At 36.3% G+C, this 18,715-nt stretch overlaps 1 protein-coding gene and 1 pseudogene across 2 annotated transcripts in view; one reads left to right on the top strand and one right to left on the bottom strand.

Moving 5' to 3' along the window:
* Positions 1 to 16,823, top strand: part of PRKAR2B (protein kinase cAMP-dependent type II regulatory subunit beta) — a 100,435-nt gene extending 83,612 nt beyond the window's left edge. Inside the window, exons 5-11 of the mRNA XM_081146849.1 lie at positions 2,664 to 2,770; positions 5,015 to 5,168; positions 8,036 to 8,137; positions 9,945 to 10,019; positions 12,247 to 12,312; positions 12,437 to 12,575; positions 16,364 to 16,823. Coding sequence (XP_081002975.1) covers positions 2,664 to 2,770; positions 5,015 to 5,168; positions 8,036 to 8,137; positions 9,945 to 10,019; positions 12,247 to 12,312; positions 12,437 to 12,575; positions 16,364 to 16,497 — 777 coding nt within the window. The 3' untranslated portion in view covers positions 16,498 to 16,823. The remainder of the gene's footprint in view (positions 1 to 2,663; positions 2,771 to 5,014; positions 5,169 to 8,035; positions 8,138 to 9,944; positions 10,020 to 12,246; positions 12,313 to 12,436; positions 12,576 to 16,363) is intronic.
* Positions 14,902 to 15,310, bottom strand: LOC308562003 (6-pyruvoyl tetrahydrobiopterin synthase pseudogene; annotated as a pseudogene). Its single transcript has 2 exons — positions 15,229 to 15,310; positions 14,902 to 15,053 (listed from the first exon to the last, which is right to left on the bottom strand). The product of its transcript is annotated as a 6-pyruvoyl tetrahydrobiopterin synthase pseudogene (transcript).
* Positions 16,824 to 18,715: the final 1,892 nt, after the last annotated feature.

The following is an 18,715-nucleotide window of genomic DNA, read 5'->3' as shown; positions in this document are numbered from 1 at the left end:
AGCACGTCTGAGTGAGTCCGTGCGCGGGCCCTTTAAGAGGAGCTGCTGGGGCTCCCGCAGCCTCCAGGACCCTCAGTGACAGTCCCCACTGGTTTCACAGCCTGAAGTTGTGGGGACGTCTCTTCCCAGCCCTGGAGCCCCGGGCTGGGGGCCCGATGTGGAGCTGGGACCCCTCACTCCTCCCGGAAACCTCCACCGCCAAGATGTTCCCCCTGGGTTTAAACCACAGCACTGGGTGTGGGCCCGCGGCCGGGTCTCTTCGATTCAGCCCTGATCCGCCCGCGTCTCCGCCCCTCCTACCGGTCTTGGTGCTGCTTCAGTTCCCTGGTTGTAGGGCTTCTGTTCAGCCAGATTTTAGGAGGTTCTGAGTGATGGTTGGTCTGTATTTTATAATTTTGATGTGGTGTGGGAGGCGGCGGGTGCAACTGTTACCTACGCTGCCATCTTGTTTCTCGCCCTGCATCAGTTTTAACAAATGTACCACTCTGGTGAGGGGTGTTAATAGTATGGGGGAGTATGGGGGATGAGGCAGAGGGTATATGAGAACTCTCTATACTTTTTGTTCAGTTTTGCTAAAATTGCTCTAAAAATATATATTTAAAAGGAAGAAAAAATGTTGGCAATCATGTTTTTAATTTCCAACTCACTTGTTTTTCACTGATTTGCTCTTTTCCCTTTTTCATCTCATGGATATAATATCGTCTTGAGAATATCTGGGTATATACAAAGAGAACTTTCTTTTTAAAAAAAATATGTTTTTATTGATTTCAGAAAGAGGAAAGGAGATGGAGAGAGAGAGAAATATCAATGATGAGAGAGATTCATTTATCGGCTGCCTCCTGCACCCCCCCCCCACTGGGGATCGAGCCTGCAACCTGGGCATGTGCTCTGGCTGGGAATCGAATGGCTGTTTCCTGGATCATAGGTCAGTGCTCAACCACTGAGCCACACTGGCTGGACCAAAGTAGAACTTTCTAAAAACTCTCTACCGGTCCTGAATTCTAGATCTCATGTAGTGTTATTTTTTGTTTATCTTAGTCTTGTGGGCTACCAAAGGAGCAGCACAAAGCTGGCTTAGAGCTCTGAGTAAGTAGGGCAGGTTTTTCTACTGACTGTTTAGGTTGAGGCGACAAGGAATAAGCTATTCCATGAGGAAACCTCTCAATGCCAGCAAGGGAAAGTCCTTGTTCTAGGACATGAGTAGTCACAGTAGCTGTTCTAGTTCTCTGCCAAAAACCTGATTCTGATCTTTTGTCTAGAAAGAGTTGGGGTCAATACTTGGTTGCTAGACATTCTGTGTTCAGGGCGGAGGCATTTGGCAGGTATCAACTGATCTTGTAGGACTCTGAATCAGTCCCCTTGTTTTCGGCTGTGTCTCAGTCCCATCTTGACTGAGCCAGGTGTTTCCCAGCCTAATGGTGCTCTGACATTTGGATGGCCCCTTCATACTGCAGGTCCATCTGCCCTACTTTGGGCTGCGCCCTCTCTCTGCCACCTCCCATTTAATTCACCTGTGCTATAGATCTCACCTCCATCAATTTCCCTTTCCCCTACTCTGTATTGTGTATATTGATACCTTCATATTCCCTATGACATGTTCAAAAAGGAGAGTCACATCTGGTCTGTTGGTGTTTTTGATCCAGAGCACCCTGTTTCTTCTGTGTTTCCCACTTGTATCTTCCACCCTCCCCCCAGTCTAACTTCAGCTCCTTAACTTATAATAATAATTGATTTTGACCTGGCAAAGTTAGTGTTGTACCCTTTTAATACCCCATAGAGAGTAACTTGATCAAATATTCAGAGCTAATAAATGGCAAAGCAAATAACTCTCTTAAAAGTGTTTTGACTTCTATTACTGTGCATCATACTATTTTTCCACATCCATTTGTTTTGTCTATTTGAAGCCTGTTGAATGGTTTCTGTGTTTAAGGATTTCTTTTACCTCCTAGTTTATTCTCACTAGCTGAAGTTTATCCTTAAGCCTGTCAACCACACTTTAGCAAAGTAAAAATTTTATATATTTTAAGTAGTTTTTGGATAATAGATTTGATGTTTCTGTCTTCAGTTTTAATAAACCTTCTCTAGGAAGTAAATGGTTGCTTCTTGAAGAGAACCTTAGTGACATAGAGATAGAATATTCGCCTCAGTCATTTTTGGTTTTTGCTTTTGTTGTTTTTCAGTTTTTGGTGGTAAACCAGAAAGGATTGGAATCAGGATTTAAATTCACTAAATATTTAGCTAATCTCCATATAAATTCTAGTGATAACTAATATAGGGAAGTTTTAAAAACAGATTTTTAAAAATATATTTTTAATAGTTCTTTACTTAACCTGATCATTTTAGTTGTTAAGATTATATTTCAGAAGGTATATGTGGGTTTGGTGATTGATTTTTTTCATGTTAAAGTGGTGATAATTACAAATATTCTGAAATAGACTTTAATTACTTTCGTGTAGATACTTAATATGAGAGTAAATATATAATCATCTTTGTATGTGGTCAGAAAGATTGTGCTGTGTTTTTTTTTTTACAAGACTTAATAGCAGTAATGATATTTCCAATTCTTTGCACTTGTTCACAGAAATACAAAGCTAATTATGGTTACTTAAGAAAACATGTTCTAGAAAAACATAAAGATTATATCTTTTCTTTTAAAAAAATAGGAGCAGATGTCTCAAGTATTAGATGCCATGTTTGAAAAATTGGTCAAAGAAGGGGAACATGTAATCGATCAAGGTGATGATGGTGACAACTTTTATGTAATCGATAGGTAAGTTTTGCATAACTTCACTACTGAAATGTAACAAACCTTTGGTGTAAAATTTCAATGGTTATAATATGGCACATTAACATATAGTTGTGAATGCCTCTTTACTCTTATTACTACATTTGTATATAGTACATCATTTTCAGGTAGATTCTAATTAACCATTTGAGAGGTAAAAACTCTCAGGCATACGGAAGTGACATGAGTAGGTTAAGTTCACCCAGATGATCAGTGTAGAGCTGACCCCATAGCCCAGGCTTTTGGCCACAGTTTGTGTTTTTTCCATGCCTGAGGCCTCACATTACCAGGGAAGGGATCTATATAAAAAAGCAGACCACAGTATTTTAACGGATTTTAGACATGCGATTTCAACCGAACTATAGCTCATTTTATTTTTCTTCAGCACATTTATTGTATATTTGATCTTATTCAAAGTAGAAAATGTAGAGAACAGTTTTAATGCAAAAGTATAAACTATAAAATAGAAGAATCAATCTATACTTGAAAAATAATCATTCATGAAAAAATTCTAGACAGTATCCTTGAAACAGCCATTCTGTGAATTACATTAAGAGTCAATTATTCTCTTCCTCATTCATTAATATCTTTGTTTTTAATCCTCCCCCAAGGAGTGAGGATACTTTTTCTATCTTTTAGAGAGAGTGGAAGGGAGGGGGGGAGAGAGAGAGAAACATCGATGTGACAGAGACACATGGATTGGTTGCCTCCTACTCATGCCCCAACTGGGGGCAAGGATTGGATCTGCAACCCAGGTACATGCCCTTGACCAGGAATTGAACCCATGACCCTCTGGTGCAGAGGCCAATGTTCTAATCACTGGGCAACACCGGCAAAGGGCTCTGTCTATTTTCCTATCTTTTTGTTTGCATTGTGTTTTTCCCATTCATAATCCATTTTTTAATAAAAGCACTCACTTTTTTATCTTTGTTAGGGTTTAGCCAATAACATAAAGCCAAAGAACTGTTTGCTGTCACTGGTGCTTCAGCAGGCCTTGAAATCATGTTCTCTGACAATCTACAGTACATGGAAAGACAGTCTTCCACAAGAAGAGTGTAGTTCATATAAATAGAGGATCTGGGTAATACGTAGTTCAGTGGCATGCAAAATGAGGCTTATTTGCCTAGGAAAAAACCTCCAATTAAAAGATAAGCACAGGGCCTGGCCAGTGTGGCTCAGGGGTTGAGCATTACCCTATGATCCAGGAGATCGCAGTTTGATTCCTGGTCAGGGCACATGCCTGGGTTGCGGGCTCCATCTCCAGTGGGGAGCGTGCAGGAGGCAGCTGATCAGTGATTCTCTCATCATTGATGTTTCTGTCTCTCTCTGCCTTTCCCTTCCTCTATCTGAAATCAATAAAGACATTAAAAAATTTTTTTAAAAAAAGATGAGTGCAGAGAAACTATAGAAAATACCAGGATCAGATATTTAGTCCAATTTCTACCACTTTTTATGTTTTTACTTAGCTTGGGGGTCAATGTAAAATAAAGAGCCAGATGATGTAAAATTTTTAGGCTTTGTGGGCCATGTGGTCTCTGTTGCAGCTACTCAACTCAGCTGTTATAGCACAAATCAGCTATAGATTATGCATAAACCAGTGTGTTTGTGTTCCAGTAAAACTATTTGAGAAAGTAGGCAGCCAGTGTGTGGGCCACAATTTGCCAGCCCCTCCTCTAGATTGATTATAAAGGCCCCTCACAAGTACTATATAGTAATTAATGACTGACCAAATTGTTAGAGCTATATATTTTTTAAATAGTTATTTTCTTCTGATGTCAAAAGTAACACATGTTCATTTTAGAAACAAAAACTCTTTAATTAGTTAGTTACTCTGCCTGGAATCCTTCACTATCCCTATGCTTAGACATAACTACAGTCAGCATTTTCATATACATCCTTTCAGATAGTTGTCTGCATATACCACTTGGTTGCTCTTAGTTATATTTTTAGCATTTATTTTATTACCTCAAGTTTTTATTGTTTTGCCACATTTTCCCCAGCAGGCACAGAGAACCCTCACTCTCGTGTAGTTGATGGTCTCTTCATGCTTGCCTGGACCAGATGATGTCTCTGGCATATGTTAATACCCTTTTATTGCTTGCTGTCATCAGAGGGGAAAGGGAGGCTGGGAATGAGATTTTATTACACAGGTTTTTCTCTCAAATCAGATTTTATGTAATGAGATTTTACTTGAATTACTTCTACTCTTCTTTTTTCTATGTCCAACAGAGGAACATTTGATATTTATGTAAAATGTGATGGTGTTGGAAGATGTGTTGGTAACTATGATAATCGTGGGAGCTTCGGCGAACTAGCCTTAATGTACAACACACCCAGAGCAGCTACAATCACTGCTACCTCTCCTGGTGCTCTGTGGGGTTTGGTGAGTGAAATATTTCTTTGACCTGAATATTATTTGTAAAAGCATTATGACAAAAGCCAGGTAGAGACAGTATTTTAGTTCTAATGGGTGGATTTATTTGGGATCATCACCAGGTACCGGGGGATTTTATTAAGCAACTACCAGATGCTGAAATGTTGGTCACTAAGATTGTGCTGAGTGAAATCTTCATGTTCTTTTCCCCAGTCAAGTCAGGTGCTCAATGTACTGGTTCTGGGAAAGATACTCAGATCCAAAGTGGTCCTCTTTTATTCACTCTTAACCAACCAACCAGCCACACGATGAACAAACAACCAAAGCCTTCAGTGCTATTTTCTGAGATAGCTTTCTGTGTAAGTAGTATAATCTGTTGTTCCCAAAGTGTAGTCCCCTGACCAGTAGCATCTGTATCTGGGGCCCACTTATTGATTTGGGCCCACTGAATCAGAAACTCTGGAGATGGGGCCCAGCACCTGTATTTGACCAAGCCTGCCAAGTGATTATAATGCACACTAGAGTTGGCGGAACCACTATAAACTGATTCTCTTAGTGTGGTATAATTGATTGGTAACAATTTTGCCTTGAAAGGCAGCTGTGTAGAGAAAAAAATACTTGATGTCTGTGTCTCTCATCAGAATTACTTGGGGGTGTTAAACAAACAAACAAACAAACAAACAAACAAATACCTCTTGCCCAGGCCCCACCACAGACAAATTTAATCAGACTCTCCAGGGGTGGGACCTGGGCTTTCAAAATAAATTTCTTAACGGTGGAATTTCTACAAGACTTAAAAGTTGGTTTAGAGACATTTGGGTGAGGTGGAAAGGGAGATTCTTTTCATATCAAGATGCAGAGTAGTAGGCAGTTACAAAGCTGATTCTGGAAGACTATGTTGAAGATGGAGGTTCTTGTGCAGATCACCTGGGAATCTAGTTACTACACAGTTTTTGATTCAGTGGGTTTGGAACAAGGCCTGTGACTGCATTTCTCTTAAGCTCCCAGGAGACACCAGTGCTGCTGGTGCCCAGAACACCCTTTCAGCAGCACTGATTTAAGGGAATGTTTACAGTAGTTGTATTTTCTTTTTTAAACAGCCCACCCTATAGTTTTGACATGTATTTAATCCAGTTACTTCTCTCAAATCCTTTGTGGAAGGAGAGGTTGAGATGATAAGGAGGTATGTTAATCTCATTTCCAAAGACTGCAGCATTACAGAAGTTACACATTAATCATTTGTGACTGGGCATTTGATTCCAAAGTGGATTCAGCTGATGAAAATATCTCTTAAGCCCTGCTGGCATGGTTCAGTGGCTGAGCATCGAACTATGATCCAGGAGATCGTGGTTCAATTCCTGGTCAGGCACATACCTGGGTTTTGGGCTTGAATCCGAGTGGGGGTCATGCAGGGGGCAGCCGATCAGTGAATCTCTCATCATTGATGTTTCTTTCTCTCTCCCTTCCTCTCTCTAAAATCAATAAAGACATATTTAAAAATATACATATTTTTAAATGTTTAAAAAAATATGAACAATAAAATGGCAGTAAATACATACCTATCAGCAATTGAATCTAGAAAACAAAATAAGCAAACAAGCAGAACAGAAACAGACTCATAGAGAACATTTTCATAGTTGCCAGATGGGAGTGGGATTGGGAGGATGGGTGAAAAAGGCAAAGGAATTAAGAAAATTGGTTGTTACAGAATAGTCCTGGGGATGTACAGTACAGTATAGGGAATATAGTCAGTAATATTCTAATAACTATATATGGTGTCAGATGGGTATGAGATTTATTGGATGATCACTTAGTAAGTTATATAAGGTTCTAATCACTGGGGTGTATACCTAAAACTAGTATAATATTGTATGTCAAATGTAATTGAAAAATAAAAAATGATTTAAGTTTTTTTGGGGAAAAAAAGATAGTTGATACAAGAGTAGATTTTAGAAGTTCTCATCACAAAGAAAAAAAGTTTTTGTAACTATGTAAACTTACAGACGTTAACTAACTTGTGGTAATCATTTTGCAATATATACAAATATTGAATCATTATGTATGTTTTACACCTGAAACTAATATGTTATATGTCAGATATACCTCTATGAAAAAAATGCTGGTCATGTCTTATTTGATTTTTTTTAACATTCTAGGGTATTATCCACAGTAAAAGAACTGAGTGCTAGTCCAAACTCATAGAAACTGAATACAGTGGTGGTTGCCAGGGGCTGAGGGTGGTAAAATGGCAAGATATTGGTCAAAGGCTACAAACTTCAAATTATAAAATTAATAAATTCTGGGATCGAATGTACAGCATGGTGATTATAGTTAATAGTATTGTATTATATATTTGAAAGTTGCTAAAAGTAAATCTTAAATGTTCTCACTACAAAGGAGAAATGTTAATTATATGAGGTGATAAAGCCTTTTTAATTAACACTATTGTGGTAGTCATTTCAGTGTATAAGTGTATCAAATCAATACTTTGTATGCTTTTAACTTAGGTCAATTTTATCTCAAAGCTGAGGTGGGAAAAAGAACACAGTGCTGATATCTCATTTTTAAAATAATGCAACAGTGCCACCTCGTGGTTGTAGCCTAATTATGTGTTGGTAGATCTCTGTTCTGAATAAACTAAATTGATTTTTCCTTTTAAAAACCTGAAAATATTTTATATTGTTCTATATCTTATGCTTAAAGAAATAAAAATCTTAAGTAAATTAAGAGTATAATAATGTTAATCTTTTATTTCAAAATCTCCATTGTTTGTTTTATTCCCTATAATAGGGAATAAAATGCAACTATCTCTTAAAACTTTTTCTTCAGAAAACCTACCTTTTTAACTGTCTTTGTATTTGGTATTCTGCCTTTAGGACAGGGTAACCTTCAGGAGAATAATTGTAAAAAATAATGCCAAAAAGAGAAAAATGTATGAAAGTTTTATCGAGTCACTGCCATTCCTTAAATCTTTGGAAGTAAGTATATGTTTATGCTTTTATTTTACTTTAAAAGCTTCTGTTTTGTTAGGAATATTTATTTCTATACAAAAGTTTCTTTGAATAAAAATCTATCCATATTTTCATTTGAAAGATTAAATTATGGTGTTTGTATAACTCACTAAAATTATGGTGTTTTACTACATATGGCTGCATTTGTTTTGTTGTTTGTAAGCTATAGATTCCTGCAAGCAGAGGTATATGTGGTCCCTTTCTAAAAGCAGGCTTAAAATAATCATGTAAATGTCAGCAGTAGCCACTAGTTATACCTTTACAGGGAGAGTTTATCTAAATACAGAATGTCAGTATTAACTCAATATAACAAATATCTATTATAAATATACCAGGGAAAGAAACAAAAAAATTAATAGAATAGCCCTAGCCGGTTTAGCCGGTGGTTAGAGCATCGGCCTGTGGACTGAAGGGTCCTGGGTTCAGTTCTGGCTAAGGACATATACCTCGGTTGCAGGCTCAATCCCCGGCTCTGGTCCATGTCTCTCTCTCACATCGATGTTTCTATCTCTCCCCCCCACCCCTTCCACTCTCTCTGAAAAGCAATGGAAAAATATCCTCAGGTGAGGATTAAATAAAAAATTAATAGAACAAAATTCTCTCCCTCACCAAAAAATAAATCCTTCCAGTTACCAAAAAAAAAAAAAAAGTCCTCATATCTTCTTCTCAGTCATTGCTTTTCAGGCTACTCTTATTCACTTGGTGAACTTGTCCAATCTCCTGGTTTTAAACACTGTGTTGATGCCTTTTAAAATTAACATTTTTGGGCAAGGTCCCTCCTTAGAATGCCAGACTTATTTATCTAACTGCATACTTAACATTTCCTCTCCGGCACCTTAATAGATGTCTACTCTGCTCCCTCTCTTCCCCACCTTAATTACTGGCAACACCATCCTTCTCAGCCAAAACCTTTGGGGTTAGTACTGACTCATTGTACTGTAGGAGCTCCAACCCAGGGAGCATCACATATAGCCTTTATTACTTACATCAGAGGAGGACCTGATGACAGCCTGTCTGGGAGTTTCCATCTGGGAGTTTCCAAGCGGGCCTGGATTGAGCAAGGAATTATCTAACAGCTAGCAGAGGGGAGGGGGAGGGGGCCGTGCTGGGGGTGGCCAGCATGCCAAGGCCAAACAGAGGGTCTGGTAAAGCTTGTTAACCCTCAAGGACATAGGAAACACTTGGACCGGGGCTTCTGTGTTCCTTGTGGCTGCTGGCCAGGTAGACACCTTTCCACTGACTGGGAGGGGGAATTGGGCTATATCCTCGCTTTACACTGCATTCATCTACTGAAGTATCTTTGTTGTAATATCAGTATATGCCTGGCAGAAATTTTGGCCACATTACAGAATGCATATTAGGCACCTGATCTTCTCTAGCAGCATATCTCTTTAAATAAAAATAGATCAGGGGTTGGGAATTCAAATGCCTTCAGAGCTAGTCTAGTCACACAAAAAAGAAAAACCAAGCCAGGATGGGAGTTGGGTAAACTGGAGTACATGTGCTCCATCCAAAAAAACAGCTGCTGTTCCACCATAGTTTATTGTTGCCATGTGGAAATATGTCCTGAGTGTTGCTGACTCGCCTGATTTTTCTAGAGGAGCTGGAAACTCAAATTTTTGTGAGAAATTTATTTTAAAATGTTGGCAATTAATATAACACACATATCCACACACTACACTTAGTTTATTTGGCTTGTAGGCTACCAATTTCTAAACCTCTGAAATAGATAAGATTACCCAATTAATTTAATAGTTGTTGTTTTTCTTTGTAGGTTTCTGAACGCCTAAAAGTAGTAGATGTGATAGGCACCAAAGTATATAACGATGGAGAACAGATCATTGCTCAGGTATAATCCTTTTTATGCAGTTTTGTTTAGGGTTATACTCCAAAAGGTTCTTATACATTGTAAATCTTGATGAATTTTTCAGATGTCTATAATTAGCATGTAGTGATGGATTAAATGGATATTACTTTTACCAAATGACCTGTTAAAAATGATTTAATTTATAGCCATTAAGCTGTTTGAATACTTTTATTTATATAATTAACTCCTAATGAATATGTATTAAATCATCAAATGGATTTCTGCATAATTTTATATTTGCACATGACATAAGTATAAAAAATAAGATACCATTTATAAGAGGGAAAAAACAGGTGAGTGTTCCATGAGATTAATGAGAACTCAGAAGGTGCATAGAATTTTGTATGAGAAATTCACAATGACACCTCCTGAGGCTGCTCCCTGATAAAATTAACCAAGAAGGAAACACACTGTACCATATACTGTGTTGGCTTCCAGGCACTAAATGAGGGCCAACATGCTGTTTAACCACAGATCTTTTCTAAGATCCCAGTTGGATCCTGTAGTAATACATACTTGGTTAGAATAGGGTGAACAAGAAGTAGGATATATGAAGACAGTTGAAGTTCACAGATAAAGTAGGCAGATAGTACCTTATTTCCTCGTTACACTTTTAAGTATTGAGCAAATGATTTAAACAAATTTTTAATAGTCTATAACTTTTTATAATATTATGCTGTATTACACTATCTAAAATATTGTCTCTTCTTTGGATATATGTGAAACGATTCAAAGTTTGTGAGACTGAGGAAAGAATAATTGTTTTAGAAGGCAAATAAGCAAATCCGTCTCTATCCTGTCCTGTAGTGTGTGCCCCCCCCCCCACTTACGGATTAGAGCAATAAAGGATTTGGAAGAATGGAATCAAATTAGAAAACAGGGCTAAGGTTCTACTATATAAATTGATAACAAAATATAGAGCACTTTTGAAATGATTTTTTTAGTTTTTATTTTAAAATAATTATAGCTTCACAGGAAGTTGCAAAAACAGTAACGAGAAATCCCATGCACTCTCCATCCAGTTTCTCTCAGTGCATCTTGCATCACTATAGCTCAGTATCAAAACTAGGAAACTGACAGTGGTCCCATAGACCTTACTCAGATTTCACCAGTTTTATATGGATTTAGAGCATGTTTTGAAAACTAAATTATATAACACTTGATTCAAAACACTTGAAAATTTAACATGAAGCTCTTACGAAAACCTGATGTAAAGATAAGGGAAAGGAGATATGTATATTGTAGTTTTAGTTTATTAAGGATATTTTGAGATATTAGTTGTCTTTTAAGCATTTGTAAACATACGTGTCTATACTATATTATATAAATCTAGTCTCAATATTTATTTTGTGATATAATATGATACTGCATTTCTTGAATTATACTAAAGAGTTTTGAAGTACCTATATTTCTTCAAAATCACTTTGAGAGGCTCAGGAAAGTCAGTATCTGTTCTCTTCTATATTATACTATTTAATTCAGAAGGCATAATTGGAAATCAAGGCAGAGTTTATTCAAAAACACCACCAAGAAAAAAATGGATATTCAGTTAGAAATGACAGCACTTTTTAAGGGTTTTTTTTGTTTGTTGTTTATTTTTGTTTAATCCCTTCACCTTTTTCACCTAGTCCCAAAATCCCCCACACTTTTCTTTCAGAAATCTTTTTGAGGCCTTGAGGTGGATAGTCAGTAGACTGGCATCTTTGATCTCTAACTTCAGTCAAAACTAAGGACCCAAATCTACAGTTTCTGAATAAGTCTGGGTGTAATTCTCCTCTTTGGGAGTCGATGGCTTATCTTGGGCTACCATGCTAATGTTTGTTATATTAGGACAACACAGGGTGCACAGCATCTGATGCCATTCCTGCTGACTGAGGATGTGCTGCTGGGAATGGTGGTGCCTTTTCTAACATCTGTGCTCTGATGGAATTCTTATCCCAGTGTTATTTGCCATATTTTCTTGATTCAGAAATGCTATGGTAGAGAGAATATTATTTCAAATAACTTTACAAATGAAATCATTACACAATTTTCAGTTGTAACCTCTGTTTAGAAAGTAAAAGATAGAGCCTGTTCCCTATGAGATTTCACTTTTCAGGCAAATGATCTCTATATTGGAGTTGGATTGACTTCAGGGTTATGAGAGGCAAGGGGATTTTTGTCAACTAAATTTGCATTTTTATCGTCTGTTTTTATTTTATTCTAATAGGGAGATTTGGCAGATTCTTTTTTCATTGTAGAATCTGGAGAAGTGAAAATTACTATGAAAAGGAAGGTAAGTGTTCTAAAAAAAAATCTACATATTAGCTAAGAACATAATTTTCTTTTTGATGTTTAGACTAAGGTTAACTTCTTTCACTACACTGAGTAAAAGCTGATGCTTCTAATTACCTTGTCAGGGTAAATCAGAAGTGGAAGAAAATGGTGCAGTAGAAATCGCTCGGTGTACTCGGGGACAGTACTTTGGAGAACTTGCTCTGGTAACTAACAAACCTCGAGCAGCCTCTGCACACGCCATTGGGACTGTCAAGTGTTTAGGTAAGAATCACGACAGTGGGCATGCTTCTCCTGGTTGAAATTTTCTGTCTGCATTTTATGTATCCATGTTGTACAAATTAATTTATTGGGTCCACAGGTTTTATGGTCCCCACAAAATATAACAACGGAAACATTCATTCATTGCATTATAAAATCAGTTGTGGAAGCCATTTTTGTCTTTTAAAAAATGTCATATATATGTATGTATGTATGTGTATATAGTGTTCTTTTTTATAGGCATGAAATAACATCTTATTTTAATGTAACAATTCTGAGTACCAAGTTTTATATCTGATTTTTCAAATAAATAACATGCACTATGTTCTTCAAAAAAGAAGGCTAAAACAATATTTTTATAAAGTTAATTAAGCTCTGTGGAGAAAGTTGGAATGTCTGTGGGAATACTTACTCTAGTCCCAGACAACATGTGTTCAAGTTGTCAAAGCACAACACAGTTTTCTTTATTATTTAACTTTTTAATTACCTCCTTATATTATATAGTAGTTAGGCAGAAATCCCATTTTCTGCTGGAAGATGAAATTTTAAATGAGAAATAACTTACTTTAATAATGAAAAATATAATTCAGACCTTAGCCTGTTTGGCTCAGCTGTTAGAGCGTCAGCCTGCACACTGAAGGGTCCTGGGTTCGATTTTGGCCAAGCGCATATATCTCAGTTGCAGGCTCGATCCCTGGCCCTGACTGGGGCATGTGCAGGAGGCAACAAATTGATGTTTGTCTCTCTCTGTCTCCCCCACACACACCTCTCTCTCTCAAAAGCAATGGAAAAAATATCCTTGGGTAAGGATGAAAACCCCCAGAAAAATATAATTCAGGTGATATCACTATAGATGACATTTTCTTTTTAAAAAATGATTCAATAATAGGATCCCTTATCCTTGAGACAGCATGGTGGGACCTGGAGAGTATTACGTTAAGTGAAAGAAGCCAGTCAGAGAAAGACAAGTATCACATGATCTTACTCATGTGGAATCTAACGAACAAAATAAAGTGGTAAACAAAATAGATCCAGAGACATAGAAGCGTGGAACAGACTGACGAATCTCAGAGGGAAGGCAGGGGTTGGGGGGTGGGGTGGGGAGAGATTAACCTAAGAATTTATATGCATATATGCATAACCCATGAACACAGACAGTAGTGTGGTGAAGGCCTGTGGGGGAGGGGGTGCAGGGCAGAGGGGATCAATGAGGGGAAAAGGAGACATTTGTAATACTTTGAACAATAAAGGTAAATTTTTTTTTAAATGATTCAATAGTAATTAGCCACTCTATTCTCTTCATCCACAGTTTAGTAGAAAAACTGAACTTCAGTGTTCTTGAGATGAGCTAGTATTCTCAGAATTAACTTCTTAGAAAAGTCACTTTAATTAATCAAGTATTTTGGATAAAAGAGAAGACAGAACTGATGTAATTTCCTTAAGTAGAGATATTAGACAGTAAGAGTAAAGATGATGTGAGTGAAAGCCCATTAATTTTTTTCTATAACATATTATATTCACATTAAAGAAAATCTGAGAAATACAGAAAAGGTAGGAAAAACTAAGAAACACTCATACCACCACAGCCTAGTGACTTCCTTATTATAGTTCCTTCTCTTTTATTTGCATGGGTTTTCCGTTTTGTTTTTTAACTTAAGCAGGTAAGTTTAATGATCAAAACAAAACAAAATCAATTAGCAAAAATTCCAGACTTTGTGGTCACCCATATTTTAATATTTAAGATTCAACTATTGTAAGTCTTATAAACATTTCTGCCCTTTATAACAGAAAAAATGAACACACAAAAATGAGATAATGTCTGGTCGGTGTGGCTCAGCGGTTGAGCGTCCACCCATGCTCCAGGAGGTCCTGATTTGATTCCCCACAGGTTTTCGGGCTGAATCCCCAGCAGGGGAAGTGCAGGAGGCAGCCGATCGATGTTGATGTTTATGTTTCTATCTCTCTCCCTCTCCCTTCTTCTCTCTCTAAAATCAATAAAAACATTTTAAAAAAAAGAGATTATGGAAAAACAAAAATTGATTGCTTTTGCTTTCAAATAGTTCTACACCAAAACATTTTGCTGAAGTGATTTTTAATCTATACAAAACAGACTCTAAATGATACTCAGGATACATTACCAATTTGGTTTTAAAATAGATTTGAACTTAAAACAAGTTTTACTCACAACGATTTCAATAAATCGAGCACTCCAGAACACAATGTCGAGGTGCAATAATTACGTGATGACTTCTTAATAGTCCAAAGGGATGAAAATATTTTTCAAGTATGGAAAGAAATTAAATCTTTCTATAGTATTAACCCCTAAGGACTATTTTCCTTTATAGACTACAATACTGTTGTCAGTTTCATATACTTTTACTTTATAAAGAATTCCCACAGGAAGAAATTTCTGGAGGTTTTCCCAGATATATACAGCTACGTTTTCTGTCATACTTACAACATCTGCAAAGTATGGCACATGTAGATCCAGATTCTTTTAATTTTTATTGATTTTTTTTTAGAGAGAGAAATATCAATTTGTTGTTCCACTTATTTATGCATTCATTAGCTGATTCTTGTGGCCTGACCGGGATTCGAACCTGCAACATAGGCATATGGGGAGGATGCTCCAGCCAACTGAGCTCATGGCCTGGGCCTAGATCCAGATTCTTATGATCAGGGGGCCTCATAATTGCCTCTTCCATATACCCTTTGAGGTCGGTCAAATTCATAACCATTCCTGTAATAGGATCAATCTTTGTAATTGTGCCCATGACCATTTGGTTTGTTGCATTTCCCAAAGAGTTTCAAGTTTTCTTGTTTTAAATAATTTTGTAAACTGCTTTTTTCATTCATTATAGCTTAAGCACGTTCTCATTTTATTACATCAGTTTGTAACATTCTACTAGGGTAATATATTAGCCCATTATAAACTATTTAATGATCCCCCACTGGTAAATATTTTGAGGGTTTTGGCTCCATTTGGGGAGGTGCTTTATTTGATGTGCATGGACTACTTTTCCATACAGAGGATTTTTCCTTAGAAATGGTTTTTAGAAGTGGGTTTTCTTTTTACAGCTTTTGATATATATTGCCAAATCACTTTTATTTGTACCAATTTACATGCTACCAGCAGTGCAAGAATGCCCATTCGCTCTTTTTGTAAACACTGCTTTTACCTTTTTGAAAGGCAAAAAAAAGTATTTTAATTTGTAGTCCTGTGGGTAGAGACTGTGATCATATTTTCCATGTGTGTATTATAAATTTAGTTTTTAGAAATTCATGAGATAGGCAAGCAAAGTGACATATAACATATAGTGATAGAAGTGGACAAAAGCATTATTATGGTTGTCATTTTTAAGTGACTAGACAATAGTACGAGAGTAAAATTATAAAAGGTAACATTTGGTCTTCTAAACTTGACATTGTACACTCTGAGGGAAAATAGAAAACACTCCCTTGCCATCTTTGAGGAGTTCATATTTACTCAAGTGATGACATTATAACTATTTTTTTTTTTATTTCAAGGACTTGCCCTTGACAGTCCCTCATCCTTTTCTCAACCTGGATCAGGAACCTCCCACCAGCCTCACATTGCACATCATATTGCCAAGGGACTCTACTTCCTTTTAAAGTGGAACATTTTTATCTTTATGCCTTTTTCTTGTATATTTATGTAATAATACCATTGCATTATTGACATATGCAGAATGATATCATAAATGACTCAGAAGTCCTGCAGATTTTCAAAGAATGTTACTCATTTTTCTTTTACTCTCCCCTTTTCTTAGCCATGGATGTGCAAGCATTTGAAAGGCTTTTGGGACCTTGCATGGAAATTATGAAAAGGAACATTACTACCTATGAAGAACAATTAGTTGCTCTGTTTGGAACAAACATGGATATTGTTGAACCCACTGCATGAAGCACATGTATGGAGCAAGAAGACCTATAGTGACAAAATTGCACAGTAGTGGTTAGTCCACTGAGAATGTGTTTGTGTAGATGCCAAGCATTTTCTGTGGTTTCCAGTTTTTCCTTTTTTTACATTTACAATGTATCAGTAAACAGAGTAGTAATTTAATAGGCAATAGGCTTTAACATCATTTCTAAAGAATAGATCATAAAAAATATCAACATACGAATAAAATGATTTTCTACTCAACAAAATTTACTGAAAGGTTTATTCAAATGATTGTAATATACTGAAAGTATCTGTGTTTAAGAAGCTAATTAAAGGATGTTATCATAGGTAATTTGTGTTTGTTTTGACTTACTCAGAATGATGTGTCACTGACTGTGCCCATGTAAGAGGGAACTTGGCAATGAATCATGCTATACAGCATGGCGTCACATTCTTTTTACAACTCGTTATATATATAGTAAGTACAATTTTAATTGTTTTTCTTTTAAAGTTTTTGTGGCTTGATAAGTTATATGCTGGCCTTGGCCTATTGGTGGAATGATATAAAACATCATATGCAATTTAAAAACCTTTTATATTTTTGCAATAAAGTACATTTTCACTTATTTGGCATAGCCAGTGGTTTTAAGGACAGGCAATTTAGTCATTGTAATAGAGAAGAGTCTTTTTTAGATGATAGATCATTAACACTTTCTCACAAAGCATATATCTCTGCTTCCTTTTTCATTTGCAATTCTTTGTATTATTTATCTTTAAAATTTTGAGTTTGACATTTAATGTCACAAAGTTTTTTTTGAAAAGCTATTTAAATTTACTTGTCTTCTAAAAGTTTAAGGTCTTATATATAGTACAAAAAAAATCTCCAATATCAAAAATAATTTGGGGTTCTTACCAATGCCTACAGGATATTTTTGTTCTTCATTTAGTATCCACAATAGCTTTCTTTCAGACATCTGCTCCCATAGGGTTCCTCCAAGGTAGTAGAAACAAATTTTTATAAACAAAATCAGATGCAAAGATAAAAGGAATTTCTGCCTGTTCCAAATGTACCATTAGACCTTGCCCTTTGCTTTAATGTAGACTCATAGTTAAAAGTGCAGAATGAGCTCAACCAGAACAGATTTTCATTGATAACTGATATACTTATTTTTGGCTGCATAAAATGAATTCTGTTCAACCACAGCAGTATAGCCTTACATTTCTAGCCTACGTGACCCCAATGTCTAGAGAGATTAATTCTAACCAGTTCACTTTTAAACAAGCAATTCCATTTTGGGAAACATGTTTTAAAGAAATATATACATAGGTGAAATTATTCTGTGGCTAGTGTGGTCATATTAGAGAATGTTTATGGTCTTACTTGTATAATGAAAATGTGGTTAAAAAATGTTAACCAAGATTATATATATATATATATATATATATGAAGTTAAAGTATGTAAAGCATAACTTCAGCCACATTTTAAAACACTGTTTAACAATTTTGCAAACTTTCATGTAGGAAGAGAGTTTACTAAATGAAGATTACTTGTTTTCTTTTTTTTTTTTTTTCCTTTTTTCTTTTTTGTAGGCTGGGAGGTATCCAGTCATCTCCCCTAGCCTATGTTTCAATGTCCCAAAGTTTAACAGAACAGGGAAGCTGCCCTGAACTGAACTCAACATTTTGGATAAGATGACTTTTCTGTTTAATTTTATTTTAAAAGCCATGTTAATAAAAAACACACAGAACCCCAGATTTCTGGTTTATCATTCTGTATTCTCTATTCACTCTTTCAGGTTACCTATTTTGTTGCATAAGCTCATTGCTATCCATGGAATAGTAAAAACTGCCTGTTTAATAAAGAACTCTCAGGCTGTAAATGCCAGTTACATTATTTTCAGTATTGTTGGTTATATTTAAATTTTCCTTATAATAAAGCACACTTTTATAATAAACTATAATTGTGTTTAATGAAGATTTTTTTTTTTTTTCTTTTTTTAACTGATTTTAGAGAGGGAGGAAGTGGGTGAGAGAGACATCAATGTGAGAGAGATACAGGTTGCCTCCTGTTTGTGCCCCAACTAGGGATTGAACCTGCCACTTAGGTATGTGCCCTGACTGGGAATCAAACTTGTGACCTTCTGGTGCACAGGACAGTGCTCTGAGTCACACTGGCCATGGCCCAAGGATGTGTTTTCATTGACTTTTTTTTTTTAGGGAGAGACACAGGTTGGACGG

This window comes from Miniopterus schreibersii, assembly GCF_964146895.1.
Source record: "Miniopterus schreibersii genome assembly, chromosome: 9".
In the NCBI taxonomy this organism is placed as follows: Eukaryota; Metazoa; Chordata; class Mammalia; order Chiroptera; family Miniopteridae; genus Miniopterus; species Miniopterus schreibersii.
The sequence above is the reverse complement of the archived record's forward strand: the minus strand, read 5'-3'. Positions and strand labels throughout refer to the sequence as shown.